This window comes from Pleuronectes platessa, chromosome 5 (assembly GCF_947347685.1).
Source record: "Pleuronectes platessa chromosome 5, fPlePla1.1, whole genome shotgun sequence".
Lineage (NCBI taxonomy): Eukaryota > Metazoa > Chordata > Actinopteri > Pleuronectiformes > Pleuronectidae > Pleuronectes > Pleuronectes platessa.
The window spans coordinates 9,681,676-9,701,173 of NC_070630.1; the positions used below are offsets into that span (position 1 = coordinate 9,681,676).

The following is a 19,498-nucleotide window of genomic DNA, read 5'->3' on the forward strand; positions in this document are numbered from 1 at the left end:
TCCGACTTTTAGTACAAAATTAGTACATAAGACAGTATTATCAATCCATTAGATCAGATTAACTAATAAAAAGGTGATCAAAGTTTATGAATATGTTTTAGCGTAATTTCTCCCCCAACATGAACTTTTGAAATACAGTCTGCCCAAGAGGAATGACTATAACAAGCAATAACTGTAGTTTCCCAGTTGGGAATTAGAAAGGCATTTCAAAATAAATAATATAATCAATATATTTAAATCAGGTGAACTTATCATTTTATCCTCATAACTGTCTGTATTTTGCATTTTTGGTGTCTTATCATTGTTTTATTAATTTGGCTGTAGGCCGAAGACCCCTGACCATTTTCAGACAAAGTAAGTTATTCCATGAAAGTGATCATATTTCACACATTTTGTTAACAGTGATATGCACCATGTCATGTGCATTTGATCTAACAGCCATTATATCCTAGCTTACATATTATGCATATGCTAAATCACATTTTATGTAAATGTTTATATGTTATTGTATATGTTAAATATACCAAAAATTCATATAAAGCACATTTTATAGGGCTATAAGAATACAGTATGGAGCAGTGCAACGTACCACAGCATTTACAGCCTATTAGTGTGCAATGCCTGTTCCTAGATGAGCCTTTATACAAATGTACAAAACACATAGAAATATATATACAACACAATGATGCAATGAAATCACTCATAACTCGTCCACAAAACACCTTTGGAGTTTACACCATGTTTTTTGGTCACCATGTTCTCTGTAATCCATGCGTGAACATGGCTCTAGAGGAGAATATCAGAGGACATTTAGGCCAATGAACGGTGTAAATGCAGTGTTTCAAGTGGAAAATTGAATGTCGGCGCTTACGGCCACTTTGATGACACCACAGGAGCAGTATTCAGGCATTTCCCCTTTTTTTCTGTTGTTTTTTCTCGTTTGAAGAAGTGGTTGCATTTACTTCAATAGTATTGGATTTGGCTTCAACGCTGTTCACCCCCGAAACTCCAAAAGTGTTCTCTTGACTAAAAACACTTCATCCACCCCTCCATCGGCATCATGGTGATTAGATAATGAGTGCATTTTCCTTTTCCGGTGAACCAACCCTTTAAAGGGTCTCATTTTTTAACACCACACCAAATTTACATTAACCAGTGCGTTCATGCTTGTCAGTGATTACAACTACGTGTGTGTGTTTTCTTTCCCCCGGCCGTGACCTGACAGCCTTCCTGCCAGTCGTTACCATCCTGGAGAACATGCCTGCACAAAATGTATCTCTCTCATGGTAATTTTTCCATATTTGTGTGATGCCATCATTTGCTCATGAATTGTCTGGTACACTTACACCTGCAACATTCTCTGAGAAAACCATTAGTCACCTTTTTCTGAGAAATATAACAAATGCTGTGTTGGACAGAAACAAGGAGACAGAGAGAGAGAGAGAGAGAGAGAGAGAGAGAGAGAGAGAGAGAGAGAGAGAGAGAGAGAGAGAGAGAGAGAGAGAGAGAGAGAGCAACAGAGCAAGGCAAAAAGATGTTTGTGTATGACCATTCACTCCTGTCAGTGTTGCCATGGAAACAGGGGCTCGTCAGGACCTCCTGACCATCGACTCGGGCGGACTGGAAATGACAGACACACACACACGCAAACAAAAAGAAAGTAATTCTCTCACTCTGCACTTTCATCATCAATAAGAGATGGAAATAAGCCTCATGCATTATAGACGACTGCCTTTCATACATCCACACACACTTTCAAAAACATCAGTTACTGAGCCTACAGGTGCACACACACACACACACACAGTTCAACTATGCAGGGAAAGAGTTCCCGTACAAATCTAGTGCATGCTCTGAATTTGAATGATGCTTTATGAATATTTGTATACCTATGCAAAATTGAACGTTTTGATATTTTTCTTTAGTATGAATTTATCATGGATTTTATTTGATATTATGTTGCATGTCGACAGTCTATCTATCCCCTGGCCTTTCCTACCTTTATCTCTTCTGCCTCTCTCAAATAAAGTCCAAAATCCTAAGTAATAATCTTAAAAAAGACGTTTCAAAATAACTACAAATGATTTATACTTGTTAAGCTTCGAGGTTGACATCCATTATACAGTACATATTTCATTGACATTTCAATCTTGAGCTGCCAGTTTGATGAAATAACTTTTTATTTATTATTTACTTAAATATCTATAAGAGAAAAAGTATGACACACTGAAAAAAATGTGGATAGTTATTTTCCCATTTTTTCAAAGAATTATAAAATAATAAACTCGGTCTATTTATTAATTATTAAGTTTCTCAGAGTAAAACACAATATGTCGGAAAGCCAAACATTGACAAGACAGACAACATGATAGCAGCATGGCTTCAATGTTTGGCCACTAGGGGGCAGGAAACAACAAAACAAGCTGGTAGACACCATACATGTGTTTTAAAGACTAAATATTTACTTAATTGATTTTAAAAAGAGAATATTTACATGGTTTCTCACCTTTGTGGTCTCCACCAAATCAAGATTGAAACTCTCGTGTTGAGCTGTTACTTAGTGGATTTATGTGTGTTTATTATGAGGAGGAGTGATCAAACTTCACAATAGTAGTAGTTAGAGTAGAAAATATAGATTCATGCAGGCTTCTTATATGTGTTGCATGTGCTCCTAACTTGCTCTTTTTGTCCGCTCGCGCATCAAGTGCATTTCGGCAGTCAAAGTAAATCAAACTGTTAACATCAGCAGTTAAGCAACACTAACATGTCTTTATTTTAAACGCTGGACCCCGCAGAGCGCCTCAGCACAGCTTTAAAGATGGAGTCATTATGGATTCATGACACAGACTGTTCATCCTCCTCTCCTCATTCAATTTCACTGCTCACTTTTATGCAAACATAATCTTCCATTCTGTTTCCGTCTCTGTATCTCTGTGTCAAGTGATGCTTCATTAATATTTTATTGACACAAGATAATCACGCAGTTAGGACTGTGTGTTTGTGTGTGTGTGTGCGTGCTGTGTGTTTGTGTGCAGGAGGATTTGTGTTTGATGGGAGACACCAGCAGTTTTGACAATGTGTAGTTACAAACGTTGCGTTGAGTCATGTTTCTTTCTGGTTGCTTTGGAACAATGTCACTATATCTTTAAAAAACTCTTGTTGCATGATGTCTATGACTTTTATGATCTGTGTCTTTATTATTTATTGGTTTCACTCTGAGCATTTCACATCATTTGTTGTAAAGCACTTTGTTACTTGTGTTGAAAAGTGCCGTACAAATAAAGATATTATCATTACTATTATGATCTAATGTGAGCTGTTTGATTTGTGCGAACATGAATCATGCATATGAGCCCGTATGCAACACAATGCATTATTAATGAACGTGAAGGGTATATACACAACATGTTAGAGCCATCCATCATTGATTAGCTGCTTTCATTTCATGGCCCAAATGAATCTCAACAGAGACCCATTGAGGTTTCACTCCTCAGCATTCACATGGTTTCATTCTCATTTAAGCCAATATTATGGATGAATGATTTATTAGACGTTGTAAAATGAGTGTAATTCTCAAATCAAACCATCGCTTCATTAGTTTAAATGTAATTTCATTTGACTTCATGAGAGTCCATTAAATGTTCACTGAGGCAGACACGTTGATGGAAGTGTAATGAAAATGTCAGGGTTTAGCAAACACCCTTTTTTTTCCCGGTGTTAACAGTACGAGAACAGTATCAGACGCAATAAGACTCATTTCACAGATTCGTCATCAAAACTCTCGACAAACAGGAGGCAGCGCTGCTAAAAGACAGATCACTTCTGTCTGCACAGTGTAAACTCTGTTCAGAGAGGAAGATCCAGATGTATAATCAGCTGGCAGGCGGAAAGGTTTCTTGGATCGAATGTTATTCAGTAAAACTGGGATATTACAGCCGGGAAATAATGTGCCTCAGTATTTCAGCTTGTGATTCAACTGGTTTTAAATAAGCATCTAACTGTGGTGAGGAGAGAAAAAATAATAGAACACAACAAAATTCGCAGTTTAGTCATTCATAATAGGTACAGAATAGGCTTTGTGTTTATACTATAGCAGATACTGTATATTATTCAGTGGCCGTGGCACAGGAGTTGGAGCGGGTCGTCCACGAACAAGAGGGTCGGTGGATCGTTCCCTGCAAGGCTCCTCCATTCCATGTGCCAAACTGTCCTTGGGGAAGATACTGGCCCTGGTGCATGAGCCAGCAATATGTGAGTGGTATGTATTAGAGAAAGTGCTGGACTCAGATGGTCTATATGAATGGATGAAAGGCAAAAATGTCCAGTAAACCATTTTTGGCTGGTCATCAAGAATCTAAACATGCTATATAAATGTATATCTAAGGAGATTTTCTTGCATTGTATTTAGAGTTACAGGAGATCCTTATGCATTCCTAATCCACGTATGCACATATCTGTATGGGCTTTATTTTCTATTGTTTCATAGATGAAGTGCTTGGTTTTGACAGTTTGCATCTAAATTGACACTGCAGCATGTACCATCATTTTAATCACTTATTTACAACAACACATGCCTCATTTCCCATATTCTCCTATGGGGAATATCCTCAGTTAATATATGTCTCTTCTTCTTCTTCATCCCTAACAACCATGACGTGATATTCAGTTTCAGTCGTCCCTCTGTGACAAGATGACGAGATGTGTTTTGACAGAATGATAGCGTTTCATATTTTCGAACGGATCCCGTTTCATTACACTTGCTCTGTTCCTCGCCGGTGCATTTGTCTCGCTGCACTTTCACCTTGTGCTTTTTCACATGAACAGACAACTGCATGCACCACGCAGCAACACGCACACACGCACACACACACACACACACACACACACACACAAAGTAGGTCACCTTGATGTGTGAGGCTGTGCTCAGCTGGTGAATCTGTATGTGTGTGTGTGTGTTTGTGTTTATGCTCCCTGGTGGATTGGGTTTTGTCCTCTCATGTTCATCTCTGTGTCCTCATGGCCCCAGAGAGAGTCTGGTCATAGGACTGGGCTGTGAGTCACTTAGCCCAAACCTCAATTCAATTACACGACCTGGAGTTAAATGCACTTACAGTCATGTTTGCGTTCACGTCGATATCTGTGCTGCTCAGGGCCAAAAGAACTCAGCGTCCATAGAGTCGTAATGGTGGTATCATGATGAAGGAGTGTAAATACATAAACAAGCATGGGCTGTCATCGTTTAGATCCGTGTGTGCATTTGCAAAAATGGCTTGAGTCCAAAAATCTATCAGCAGTGATTAAACTAGCTCCACGCAGGGAGTATTATTTCTATCTACAGCAAACCACTGGGATCCATCAACACCCATGAACAAACCAGACAAAGTGAGGAGTCCTTGAGCCTCAAAATCCTTGGACTCCACAGGGAAGGACAAGACAAGGCCAGCACACCAGGGTATAGGGTTTACACACGCACACACACACACACACACAAACACACACCGACACAGATGCCAAGCTTTCACACAAGCTGGTCGCACACTCTCCCATCGCCAACATACATTTAATGAAACAGTTTTAATTACAATCTAAGCATTCGTTGAGTCGTCATTTGAAACAAGTCTCTGGTGACAAAGCAGATGAACACGTTTTCAGACATTGAAATGAGTCAGACGAGGATTCAAATCCCATGAATGAACCCTTTGGCCTTTTATCTCATGAGAACTGCTCCAGACTGGAATAAATAACACATGTGTTTAAACGTACACTGTTCCCAGTCATGGCTCAGATAACATGGGGCCCACACGTGATCACATGATACCACTCAAATCTTATCTAATTTAGGTTTTCCCCGTTATTTTTAACCCCTGGCATTTACTGCCCCGATTCCATTTAAGAAGGTTTTGAAATTCAAAAGGATAGAAGGTAATCTGGTGAAACTGGCTTCCAGAGACACAGGCTGTTTATTTGGTTGGGCGTTTTTTCTCAAATGGAATTGTGAAGACGTTGATTGGGCCCCTTGAATAGAAATACAAAGTGGGAGATACAATAAGGGATTTTTGTCAAGCCACATATGAAAAGGCAGCCTGGTGTATCGGACCAGCTTCACAACCATAGTAGTAGTACGCTGCTTTTGGCACAGCCCCAGAAAACATCCGTGAGGGGGAGCGGGGATGACGACAGCGCGTAAATCTGCAGCTGGAGACGAGCGGTGCTCCACAGTTGCGCGCTTTGAACGGTGAGTCTGCCCGGCCCCGCACCCCGAGGCTACACATCCAAGGGACCGTCGGACGAGTCCATTACGCGTGAGTTTTCATTTGGATGGAGGAGGAATGTTCTCTCATCATCTCCCTCTGTCTGGATGTCGTAAGGAACGTGGCGCGTGTTGTCCCATCCTCGCATCTCAACTTTACCAGCTCCTGAGGGAGATTTAGCCAATTAAAAAAGTGCCAAAAGGAGACGGAGAAGTTCATCCTGTGAAATAATGTCCACGACGCACCTGAGCTCCCCAGCGCCCAACCAGAGCAACCCCTCCACCGCCGGCTATGAGGGGACCGACGCCTCGGAGGTGGACAGGCAAATCCGACTGCTGCTTTTCGGCTTGTGCGTAACCATCGCCGCCGCCACCTTCACCGGAGGCGCGTACTCGCTGCTGTCGCTCCTGCGGATGCGGAGGAAAACGTCCCTGTGTCTCATCGTGGCTTCCATGTCTGTGGACGACCTGCTCAGCGTGGTTCCTCTCTCCCTGTTCATCCTCCTCCAGTGGGAGACGGATGGAAGTAGAGGGTCGAGCAGCCTGTGCACTTTGTCCGGACTTCTGTACGTGTTCCAGGCTGTTTCCAGCAATATGAAGGCTTGCCTGATAGCAGCCTACACTTTTTATGTCACCAAGAGGTTCGGGGTGCTCCAGTCTGTGCGCCGGCCGGTGAGAGTGATGTGGGCTATCGCCGGCGTCTGGGCTGTCAGCCTGGCCGTCAGTGTGCTGCCTCTGTGCGGATGGGGCAGCTTTACGCCGGCTTCTCTTGGTTGCTTCCCTGAGAGCGACAGTTTCTACATCCTGCTCCTCTTCTCTTTATATTCCCTGTGTTTCTGCGGCTTGTTGTTCTTCTTCATCCCCCTCACCTACCAGCTGCTGTGCTCCAGAGAGTCCCAGAGGACTTTGCTGTACCCGAGCTATTTGGAGATGTCGAGGGGACTGAGTGGTTCTGTCCCCCTCTGTGACCTCCAGTCTTTCTCCCGGGAGAGCCCGGACAAAAGTTTCGGTGCCTACAAAGAGCTGAGCCCCAGTTCGTGCGTAACAGAGCTCAGGGAGAGGGAGGACAGCCTCATGTCCCCGGTGTCCATAAACGGACAGAGGACACCAGCTGTCGGGGACACACCGGTGGTGTTCGCGCAAAAGCGCTTCTCAATGATCCTGGCGGTGGTCCGAGTTGTTTTGTGGATGCCAATGATGGTAAGCCAAAAGCATCAGTGGGCATATGTTAACGTTTAGCCATTGCAAACAGTTTACTGTATCCAGAGGATTCAATGTTTATCTGGTGTTAAGTTATTCAGTTACAATTGAATGTCACTTTTTGCACTAAGATTCTTTCGTAGAAATAACCTGAAACTTAACCACCTGTTTTCTTTCTGTTAAACTCAGAGTGTGATTTGTTTGAAACGTACCTGCTATAGGTCAGCTTACTGTATAGGCCTCTATTCAAACCCAATGTGTCATATAGGTCAGACATATGGGCCTTATACAGAACAAGATTACAAGACATTTTGATGTTGTACATCTCCAAATCAAAAGTCAACTTTTGTTATGAGCTGTCAGAGGTAATAATGTAGACAAATGTGATATGAGGTGGGATTTAAGGTTAGAATAGAAGTTTAATATTCTCTTAAAATCCCTTCCTTTGATAAAAAAAAGAATATTACAAATTGTCCACTTTTAGAGATCAACAAAACACTGAATGTCCCTTGAGTCGACAGTGGGAAACAAGACACAGTTTGAGACCATTTAACATCACAGGATTTGTGAAACACTGATTTGAAAAGAAAATGATTTGTTTTCAGCCTTGCCACTATCCCATTAAATTCACATTCCCAGTAGCTGGCAGCAGTAGTTGGCAAATTTTAGTCAACACCTAAAGGAAAGCTTTCATTATGTGGCCTTGTGAAGTACTTGTAGTAGATTGCTACACAGTGAAAAAGAAAAGCTCAAAAAAAGAAGAAACTTGTGTGATAAAATTCATCGTCGACAGACAAGCACAGGCAAACATAATTGGCATTCCAATGTTGTGACCCTGAGAATATGCAAAACCACTGGAGATGATTAATGCAGGAAAATGTCAAATTGTTACTGATCAGAAATTCAATGAGCTCACAATGGCTTTTCTTTCTGTGGATGGGAATATTTCTTGAGAGAAACATTTTTTAGATCTTCGTATCTGTCTATGCAATGACAAGGGTTTCCTAGAAAGCTGTAGAGGTTAATATCCACACTGTATATGCTGCACCCGTTGCCAGTGATATTCATAAAGGAGCTCTTTTCTAGTAAGAAAAACTATTTATGCATTCATTAATTTTCTATTGAGTAAAGCCATACACAGCACAACAGTCTTGTTGTGTTGCATATCCACCCACATGACATCGGCATATGTGAATACGAAACAAAAAAAAAACAAAAGCAAACTAGGATCAGGGTAATTTTAATTTTCATTCACGTGCCTCCCTTCCCCCAGTGTCCTAATGCATATCGCACAACAGACTCCCAGGTGAATTAATGTCCCCTTTCCCGTTCATTCACAGACCTTGGTCCTGGTGCGCCACGCGCTGAATGCACACAGCTCTTCCCTGGAGACTCTGAGCTTCTTTCTCACTCTGCTCGCCCCTGCGGTCACTCCGTTATTCATGCTGTCTGAGCGCTGGATCCACATGCCATGCGGTTGCTTCATTAACTGCCAGCAAGAGCCAAAACAGGAGGCCTCAGGTAGACCATGATGTAACAAATTCATCAGCAATGCGCCACGAAATGTGTGGCATCAGGTGGCAGTGAATGTATCCTTTGTTTCTTTTCTTTTAGTGATGAAAAGAAGATTTGAGTTCAATCTTTCCCTGCAGCAAGGCTACGGCGTGTACAAGTTGTCCCATGCCACCATGTCTCCTAACAGTCTTCCCATTGAGACGCCTGCCTATCACAGCCTCTTCAACTGTGACTTCCCCAATGCCCGCCTTGATGGACTCGAATGTGGCGGGCTCTCCAGCCTGGCGCCTGACTTTGATTTCAGCACCACATGCCGGGTGGACAGCTCCTCTAACACAGACCTTCTGTTGGAGGCAGTAGCTGGAGGAGGGGAGGCGCTGGCTGATTGTCCTCCACTTCCCTACCAGAGCCACGGGGAGGACGAGGACTTCCGCTGCGTCCCTCTGGTGCCCTCTCATCACCGGGAGCAGGAGCGCAACCTCACTGACACGTCGTCCGTGTTCGAGGGGACGGAGAGGAGGCTGTCGCACGAGGGGTGTCGCAAAATCGAGCTGACAGACTGGGAGTGGTGCAGGAGTAAATCAGAGAGAACGCCCAGACAGGTAGACCACCTCAGGTTGAACCATTAGATTGTGTAGTTTATACTTGTCATTGTGTGATTTATGGCTGGAATTAATTGATTTTCTACACAGTCTATTACTTTCTCGGTTAAACAACTGCTGCGTTATGGTGATTTACTTTCGAGGTGATCTGTTAGAAGTGATTAGTATCCTGGGATTAATAAATAGTTGGATTACCAGTCGCCATTTTTTTGGTTTACATTCAGCTCAAAGGGAAAGTGCATGTTTTCCCACTGCAGTGCATCTGCACAGAGATACAGAGACACACACCTGGTGGACTCAGATGCAGTCTCTGTATACCCAGGCTTTAAAGATGTGTGTGTGTGTGTGTGTGTGTGTGTGTGTGTGTGTGTGTGTGTGCATTTGTGCTGTTTTGTCCATCTCAGTCCCTGTCTGGCTCTTTGCTTTTATGGTCTGGGTCTCTGTTGTTTGTTTTGTTTACACATTTGTGAATATTCTTCTTAGCTGAAAGACTGGGAGCCGAGCATGTGATTTAGATAAAGTGGTTTAAATCTCCTCTATGGGTATCGTTGTCTGTGCCAAGCCTCAATTGATTCTGACTAATATAGCAATTGATCAAGATACTATCAGCAACGTACCATTTAAGTAACAAATACCAGACTGTCTTTCAAAACCAAGTATTCATTCATTACTGCTCCACAGATAAAATCAGATGCGCTCTCAAGGCTCAGCTCTATTTGTTGGTTCTTTCTTACAGGTTCAAGATCAGTGTTAATGAGTTTTATCCACTGAAGGTTAGCCCCCTTTTGAGGCTTGCGAAAGCATTCCTGCAGTTTGGTATAAACAGGCTCCATGAATGAAGAATGTAGCACAGTTTAGTCTGTTAAGCTCATGAAGTAATTATTTTCTCAGTCACTCTCTAGTTGCTACATCCAGTCGATAGTCTAACATTCCAAGTAAGCAATGCAGCTCACAACAGTTTGCAACAGGAAAATGTATCATTCTTTGTTTGTTGTTGACATCATGAGCTCTCAAAATATGGGAGGCTTCTTTCTCTCCGTGTTTTGTTGGCCTTTAACTGATAGTTAAACAAGGACATAACAGTAAAGCCTTGATGATTAATGTGCCCTGACAGTCGAGATGCCAGCCACTGATGAGAGAACGGCCTCATATTCAATCACTTCATTCTGCCCTCATATGAAAAACCTACAGTGATCAGTACCGAGAGAAAGTAGCTTCGAAAATGGAAAATGGAATAAATAGCTGTGTGTTGTTTACAAAACCTCAGAAAAAAATACAAACTGTCAAATTTCAACTAAATATACTGACAAAAATAAATGAATTTTTTCCTCGAACAGCAGAGATATAAGAACTTTGAACAAAATAATAAATCAAGCACATTTCTACAAATCAACTTCAATGCATTAAGACAAATAGTCATAACAACAACAAGAAATTCTACAGGTAATTATACACAGGCACCTGAAATCATAAAATAAAAGTCACTTTCACAAACTTTTTATAGCAATCGATATTCCACTGAAAAATAAACCCAACCTAACAACGTTTTACTGATCTGACCAAGATCAAGCAGACTCTGAATTACACAATAACGATGGACCCTGGCAAAAATGAAAAAAAAAGCTCTCTATTTTGTTTTCCCATTTTCATTGAACCCCTTCATTTGCATCCGATAAATAAAAGTAAATAACATGGACAAAATAAAAGAGCCAAAATCAATGTCTCTGTTTAGCAGAAAAATAAACTTAGAGGTTCCCTACCCCCAGTTTTCATGATTACTATCTGGAAAATCCATATCGATATCTCTATTAACAGCTCCACTCTACTCTGGTTCATATATGTTAGAGTAAATTATAACAAGCAGAGTGGAGTGACAGAAAAATCAAAGGTTTACCCTTCGCTGGATGAAACCTCATAATTGCACAAGTGCATTCATTTTCTCACCTCTGACAGCCTGCTGGAAAACACTGTCTGTCACTATGTCCATTTCCATTGCTCCCCCTCATATGTTGTATTACCACACACACCAACCTGTCCAGGGTCACTAAATCACTACCTCAGAAACCGACACATCTATTATGCACATAACCCTTATTTAATCTAACCTAATCTCTATTGCGTGGCTCCCTCTCATATCACTACATACATAACTGCTTTATGTTATTTTCTTTTCGCTAATGTATCTTCTATGGCATAATTTATCTTCAATTTCATCGACTATGTTTTTGCTTTATGTGTTCTGCCACACATTTCACCGATTTGCAGCCGTGAATCCTGAGCTTTAACAAAATGGGTTTGTAGCTTAATTCATAAACACCAACAAGCTGATCAAAGTCATAAAACTAACGAGAACATGAACAGATGTGCAAACATGGATGTGTACAAGGGCACACACACATCCACAAATGTACACACACACACACACACACACACACACTATCTCTGGCTCTCTCCCACACTGTATCTGCTCTACTTATAAGTCTGAAACGTTTCGGTTTGGAAATCACCAGAGGGTGAAAATCCATGGAGCATGCATCCACTGCCCGGCTTTGCCACTCACTGTGCATCATGTATAAGTCTGTGACTGCTGCTGTGTGTGTGTGTGTGTGTGTGTGTGTGTGTGTGTGTGCGTGCATGTGTGTACCATTTCGAGCCTAGACCTCACGGGGTAAAGACATTTTGGGAAAGTGAGGATATTTTGCCCAGTTCTCGGATTCTGACCCACTTTCAAAGGGCAGTTTGAGGGTTGAGACATTAGGTTTTACAGTTAGCGGAAGTATAAGGGCACTATGATAGAAGTACATGGACGGTGTGTGTGTGTGTGTGCATGCACAGTCAAACACCAAAGACCAAAGACCAAAGACAGAATGTGGCTGCACAGATCCAGCAACCCTTCTGTCTACAGTCACAAACGGGATAAAGATCAGAATTAGCTCAAACACACAGCGGTTTTGTTATACTGTGTAAACACACAGAGGGAAACAAACGATGAACATCAGGCCTAAATACTCTGTGATTTATTAGGGTTCCTGGCTGTGTGTTGTTCCTCATTAGCAGGCGAGATGTCATTACCCGGCTTCTCCCCTCCTTGCTGTCAGCCCTCCTGGCCTTCAGCATCCACAGGGAGAGCAGGAATTAGAGCTTAAAGACATCTTTACCCTCCCTGTGACTTTCTACTCTCTGTTAGCTAGAACAGAGCTGGGGGCGCATTCACAAGTCGTCTCCCTGAGGGGTAAATGATGTGCATTCAGATGCGGGGAACTGGAGCCTGTTTACCCTTCTGAGAACACATCCAAAACTGTAAATGAATGTTGTTCTCACCGACCAGTCCCGAAGGTGGAAATGAGAGGAAGTATTGATTGTCAGACAGAGAAATAAAACAACCACGATCAATGTACAGCAAACGTCAATATCAGATATTTTGCAATATTTTTACTTATTAAGTCGCTTGAATTCATCTGTTAAAAATAGGAACACCTAGAGTCGACAGCCACAGCAGCTCTGTGAGATTCTTCTTATCCACAGCAATACTTCGAGCTTAATGCTATATTTAGCCTGCTAGTAAGGTTATGACAACAATTTTCATATGCTGATGTTTTGTAGTTATAGTATCTAGGCCACTACCTCCACCAATTGGAGGTCATGTCTTCACCCCTGTTCGTTTGTTATTTGGTTTGCTGGTTTGTAGGCAAAATTATAAAAAGAAGGATTACCATACATCTTGGTGAAAGGATGTGGTGTAAATCAAAGAAGAACGCATTCAATTTTTGTCAGGTTTAAAAAAATACATGTTTAGGGGACTTGAATCTTTTATCTTATGGGTTTTTACAATTCCGTGAAGATCCAAATAAAAATCTGATCGACTGGATATATTGTCTACTGAGTGTGACTTTAGTTTTCATCATTAAACAACAAGAATGGCACAGAGTACAGCCCATACCTCTCAACTAGTCCCAACAGTCCCCTCCAATTAAATCAAGCCACACTGGTCGATTTTTGCCTTTTTATCCTGGATCCACACCAAATTTGAATATTTCTTTGCCCAGCTTCGTAATTTTGACATATTCCTGCTGATAAAAAAATTAACCAACCAGCGGACAGATGGACGGGGGAGTAAAAAACATGGTGGAGGTAATGGGCATCTCAGAAAGTGCAGGTGAGGGTAATGTGAACGTCATTAGCGACATTTCCGAGTTACCTAAAAATGTAAACTTATCTCTGAGAAGTTGAGGTAATTGACTTAATAGGTTGAAACCTTTCTAACTGCTAATTCTGCTTGATAGCAAATTGGACAACGTGTTTTCAGCTCAACATCGCAGCCTCTGTCTCTCTCTCCTCTGCCCGTTTCTCTCTCATTTCACAATGATACAAAGACAATGACAGGAAAACAGATATTCATAGAGAACAAGATAATGACATCCTCTTTGTTTCTGCTGTGCGTCATAGCCACAATCTAATCATTACGTCAAACTTAATGAGACCCACCAGTCTCCCTGCCGTCGCGCCACAAGACTCTTCTCCTTTCCCCTGCCGTCAATATGCATTTTCTCAAACCCATCACGCTGACTGAGGCTCACTTTAATGCACAGTGTGGTGAAGCGATCTCCGTGGAAGCGATACAAAAACATGAGATAACATGAAATTCGATTTTGCAAGTGATAATAAATGAGCCGTGTTCTTGAAAAAAACATGGCAAGCTGAAACCCAGAGGAAATTAGTTGCATTATACAAAGAATTAGATAAAGCTTCTGGTTGCCCTCATATGCACAGAGACCAGACCTCTCACTTCCGCTGCTGTTGACAGGACTCTTACATATACGCCTCTGTAACTCTCGGGATAGAACACATTCATCTCCCTGCTATTGACAAGGACGCAATCAGTGCTCGCTTAGTCTGAACAAAGTGAACGAGAGGCACAGAGACCTTGTAGATGATGTTAGGCGTCGGACGCTTTGTGCTTCTTGTCAATAGCATGGTGAGTAGCCAAGATGGAATTGAAGGTGTTAGGACCTTCACATGAGCACTTGTGGATGGATGGATGGATGGTTGGGTCAATAATGCCAAATTAAGCCATACAGGCAAGTTTCCATCCGGATTCCTAGTCAAATGGTTGGCATATTAAAAAAAAACATTAAAAGAAAATACACAGTGATTAAATGTATCTCGGTCGATGTTAACTCAACATCTTCTGCCCTTTTGGGGTTTTTCTATGCAGCGGTCATCGGGTGGTCTGTCAGTCCCCTTGTGCGCCTTCCAGGGCACCGTCTCTCTGCAATCATCGACAGGAAAGACCCTCTCTCTCTCCACCTATGAGGTCAGCAGTGATGGACTCAGGATATCCCCAAACAATGCCAAGAAGGTAATAGGTTCAACTCTTGATTAGATTTGTAATATCACCCCAAACATTTTTGGGATTACATTGTGCCCCATACTGGTTGTGTATAACTTGTACTGTAAATCTTTCTGCCTTAAAGGTGGAAGTGTATCGCTCCAAATCAGTTGGCCACGAGCCCAGTGCAGATGACCCAGCCGCAGGAGGCCAGACCAGGGACATGAACGTCGGCAACGTGGAGATGGGCATGGAGATAGGGATGGGGATGGGGATCGGGGCAGTGGTGGGGGACACAAATGTCAAGATCCACCTCGAGGTCCTGGAGATCTGTGACAACGAGGAGGCCATGGACAGCGTCTCCATCATCTCCAACATCAGCCAGTCCTCCACGCACGCTCGCTCGCCCTCGCTGCGCTACTCGCGACGGGAGAACCGCTTCGTCTCCTGCGACCTGGGCGAGACGGCTTCCTACTCGCTGCTCATCCCCAACAGCGGCAACCCCGAGACAGACACCATCAACATCACTATACCCGACACTGTAGAGGCGCATCGCCAGAACAGTCGGCGACAGACGCAGGAGAGCTCTGGGTACACAGAGGAGATTCAGCTGCTCAACGAGGCCTACAGAAAGCAATCTGGGGAGGAGGGCGAGTGACACACTCTCAGGATAACAAGAGGGTGGCTCTCAGGAGGAGGTTGAAAGAGAAACACTGCCACCGAAGAGTAGAGACAAATTTCCTAATCATTCCACGTTTACTTCCTTCTGATCACTCGATCCAAACTGACAGACGACCAAAATAGAGACTTAGATAAACACTGATGTAATCGTCCTCCCTTGTACTTCCTCTTGAGATAGCAGCATGAGAGCACATGCATCACCTGTGTGTGGAGTGCATAGAGATAGATTAGCTTGGGAAAGAGCAGATAGTAGTGAATCGGTGGGAGCGGGAGAGAAAGAGATAGAACCGGAGGAAGCGGCGGGCAGGAGAGAGAAACAGTTTTCCAGCAGAACATCTGTATTCATGCCCAGACCTTCACCGTGTGGCCGCCTGTCGTCATAAAAACGATACATTATCAGAGAAACTCCCTTGGACGTGGAGGAGGAGGGGCCGCGGTGTGGTCACATGTCTGATTTGAAGCAGCTTCTGCAGACTAAATCACCGGTGACTCAGCTGTGAGGGGAGGGTCACCTGACCCATGAGTCTGACTCATCGCAGTGTGTGTTGTTGTGCATTTTGAGTGTGGGAAGTAGCCTTACCCATAGGGATGAGGGTTAACCCATGACAGTAATGGTTTGTGATGTCAGCCACCAAACGTAGTCCATGGTTCCTCTTATAAGAATGTGTTTAATTCTGTGTATTTCTTTAACTTATTGCGTGTTTACCTTAATTGCACCCTGCTCCTATACGTCCATCAAGTGTAACAAAGTTAATGCTGCTACTATCGAATTCAAGAGACCACTATCCGTGCTGAAAGTCTGAAATAGGAGGAGAGGAAAAGGGAGAGGAGAGGAGTCAAGCTTTTAAAGGAGAGTACAAGTGATCATTGGAGAAGGGGTCGAGGGGATACTTATGCAGAGCTGTTTTCTGCCTCATGCACATTCGGTGCAATTTACATAAGTGACAGTGTGCATAGTTTTACTACGGTAGGCAGCATATGAATGTACATCCCCGGACCACTTTGCGGGGAATCGTCTCTCTGCCAGCTCAGTTCACTGTGCATCCAATCAGTGAGCCAAAGAGGCCTCTCACTTTCGGTATTTAAATTCAGGGATGGAATATTTTCAGCATCCCGGTAAACAGAAGCATACAAATCTTTACTCTCTTTCACTGACCATATCAGTATCATAACTTATATCTTCATTCATATGCACATGTGTGTGTACAAACAGCAGTAACATAGGTATTAAAGACTCATTTATGAATAGATGTGTATTCTAGTTTCTTTCTTGATGGTGTCTTTTATTTATCAGCTGTTTGTTCGCTTGATCTTCAATACAGCGTCGGCGCTTTGTGGACTTCATCTGCAGCCTTTTAAATTGTTCCTCTTGTGAGCCCACTTCATCAGCGGCAATGTGTCACATCCTCTTGAAGAATGTGGTCATTAAAGATTCATACGGGGAAATTGCCTCCAACAAGGTTGGCGTGCATTTCATTGTGTCGAGGGCTCCCGGGTGAAAAAAAGTTAAAAGAAAAATAACGCACGGGCGTGTATGAATCATAATGAATGGGAGGTTTTGTATTCAATGTCGACGGCTGTTAATGGTGCCAAAGGTTTTCAGCTCAGCGGGGCTTCATCTCTGCAGCCTAACGTGGTGGAAGTAATTCAATCATCTGCTCATTCTCTCTCGTTTTTACAGGACTATGGTTTAGCTCAAAAAAATAGGTTCACAAGTAAAACTGTCATTTGTCCCACTGGTAAGAGGTTGAAACTGCACCTTAGCTGCACCAGTTTTGGTCTGTTTACACATTCCTGTCATCTAGACCGATAAGGTCATGCACAAGCTCCTGAAATGGGATCTTTTATTACGCAATAAAAGCAAATAAAGCGTGATAAGTAACTACTTAAGAGACTGACCTACATAGAGGGGAACCATCATGGGTTGTTGTGCCCTGAGGATGAAATTAATATGATTAATCCACAACAGCTGTATAAAGATATTATTTATTGTGCGCTTGAGATGAAAAACACAAAAACAGGTCCAGCTAATTATCCATTATATTTTTGCATTCGTGTGTATATGAAGACATTTTGGAGGTGCAGGCGCTTCAGGATGTGAGTGGCTGGAAAGCAAATGGTAGGAAAGGCACATGCAGGCAGCAGAAACAACAAGTAAGATAACATGAAAAGTAATTATCAAACACCAGCAGCTATTCTTAATGTTTTCTCTCTGATCTCACAACCTCTCGTTTGATGCTGCAACAATAAGGTGCAGGTAAGCCTTCATCAATGGAGCGGCTTGAAACCTCCATGTACCTTCAGCGAGCGCATGCATTATTTAGAATATAAGCCACAGCCAGAAGAGGAGAAGAAACCAGCCTATGTTAAATCATGATGTGTTTCATCTGAGGGTCTTTGATCTCGGTTAAATGATTCATTAGGGTCAGGGGTCGTTTGTATTCATCACAGGCCGTCCACAGGGTGAGAAAAAAAGGTGTGCAGAAGGGCAGTGCATCCACGACGGTGCTGAAGGGATTAAAGTGGGAGGGGCTACGAAACTGAGCTTTCTACCTTAATATCCCTTTGTTTTCACATCCCCTCACTCTAAAGGTCCCGTACCATGTCTCCCGCTCCATCTCGCCTTCATTCTCTTTAAAATTGTGTACACTTCTCCACTATTTTCCTTCACTGCTCACTCTGACTCCAGCTCATTTTGAATCCCTCACCTGTTCCCCTTAGAGCAGCCAGCTGTGCACAGTATCTGTTTCCCACTAATAGAAAATAGGTATTAGAAGCTGAGGCAAAAAACTATGAGTCACTCCTGATTCAAATAAGCAAAGTTCAGCAGTCTGCAGTCGGTTTGTTTTTGTTTTTTTGGAGTCATGCTCAAAGAGAGGACTGAATATATTTCTGTCAAAGTCAAAAGCAGAGACAGACACAGTGGAGGTTTAATTAGAGAGAGCTGATGACAACACAGTCTTCAACAAATAACTGAGATATTCCAATAAATTTGTTTTTCTTTGTGACAAAATTTTTTTTTCCAAGGACCGGAAATTATTTTTTTCTGCTGCTTCTGTCAGCGTGACTGTTTGTGTGTGTGTGTGTGTGTGTGGGCCGCTGAATTCTCCTTAATGTGGACAAGCTGCATACATTTTCATTTCACAGCTCACGAAATGAAAAGTATCATATCCTCGCCTGTGTCTGTGCCACGGTGACAAGAGAACATGAGAGTGCGAAAGGAGGCCGTTCATTTCAAATAGGTGATGTGTGATATATCGTGGCAGCGACACAGAGCTTAAGGGTGGAATCTTCTCTGCCGCCTCCCATGAACATGATCCCGTGAAAATGATATTGCACAAGCCCCATGAATGACTCGCTCACGCCTCTCATCCCTCTCTTTCTGTTCACATATATTGCTTCACGGATAAAGCTGGGTGTATATTGGTTTGGCATGGTGTGAGCGAAAGATGGAAGGAGAGAGCAGGAGAAAGAGAGAGAGGGAATAGGAAATAGAACATCTCCTCCATTTGATACTGCAGCTAATTTAAAACAAGACAGTGTTGAAGCATTTGCTGAAAGACAATAAGACATGAGGAAAAGGGGCAGTTTACAATCTCCCCAAAATGTCGAAATAAGAACAAACTTGAATCACAACAAACCTGCTGATTATATCTTGAATTGAAGGCAAACAATTATAAACTATTTAAAACCAATAAAAGATGATCACACAGCGAAAACAGCACAGATAATGAAATACAATAATTTAAAGATAAGAAATTAACTAAACTAGGAGAAAGCACAGCTATACAAATGAGGATTTGGCCGACAGAGCTCCTCGGGGAAGAGCTGCAGACTTTCTTTTAAATCTGGGGTAAATGTTTGGAATCTGTCGATGGACAATATTCACCAACAATGTACAAACTCCAGCAGAGCCGGAGC

The 19,498-nt window shown here is 42.5% G+C and overlaps 1 protein-coding gene across 1 annotated transcript; it reads left to right on the top strand.

Moving 5' to 3' along the window:
• The first annotated feature begins 6,481 nt into the window (after window positions 1-6,481).
• On the top strand, window positions 6,482-15,554 carry LOC128440816 (probable G-protein coupled receptor 149). Its single transcript, XM_053423657.1, has 5 exons — window positions 6,482-7,450; window positions 8,791-8,971; window positions 9,065-9,567; window positions 14,783-14,926; window positions 15,042-15,554. The coding sequence occupies exons 1-5, from the start codon at window positions 6,482-6,484 to the stop codon at window positions 15,552-15,554; spliced, it is 2,310 nt and encodes a 769-aa protein (XP_053279632.1).
• The last annotated feature ends 3,944 nt before the right edge of the window (window positions 15,555-19,498 follow it).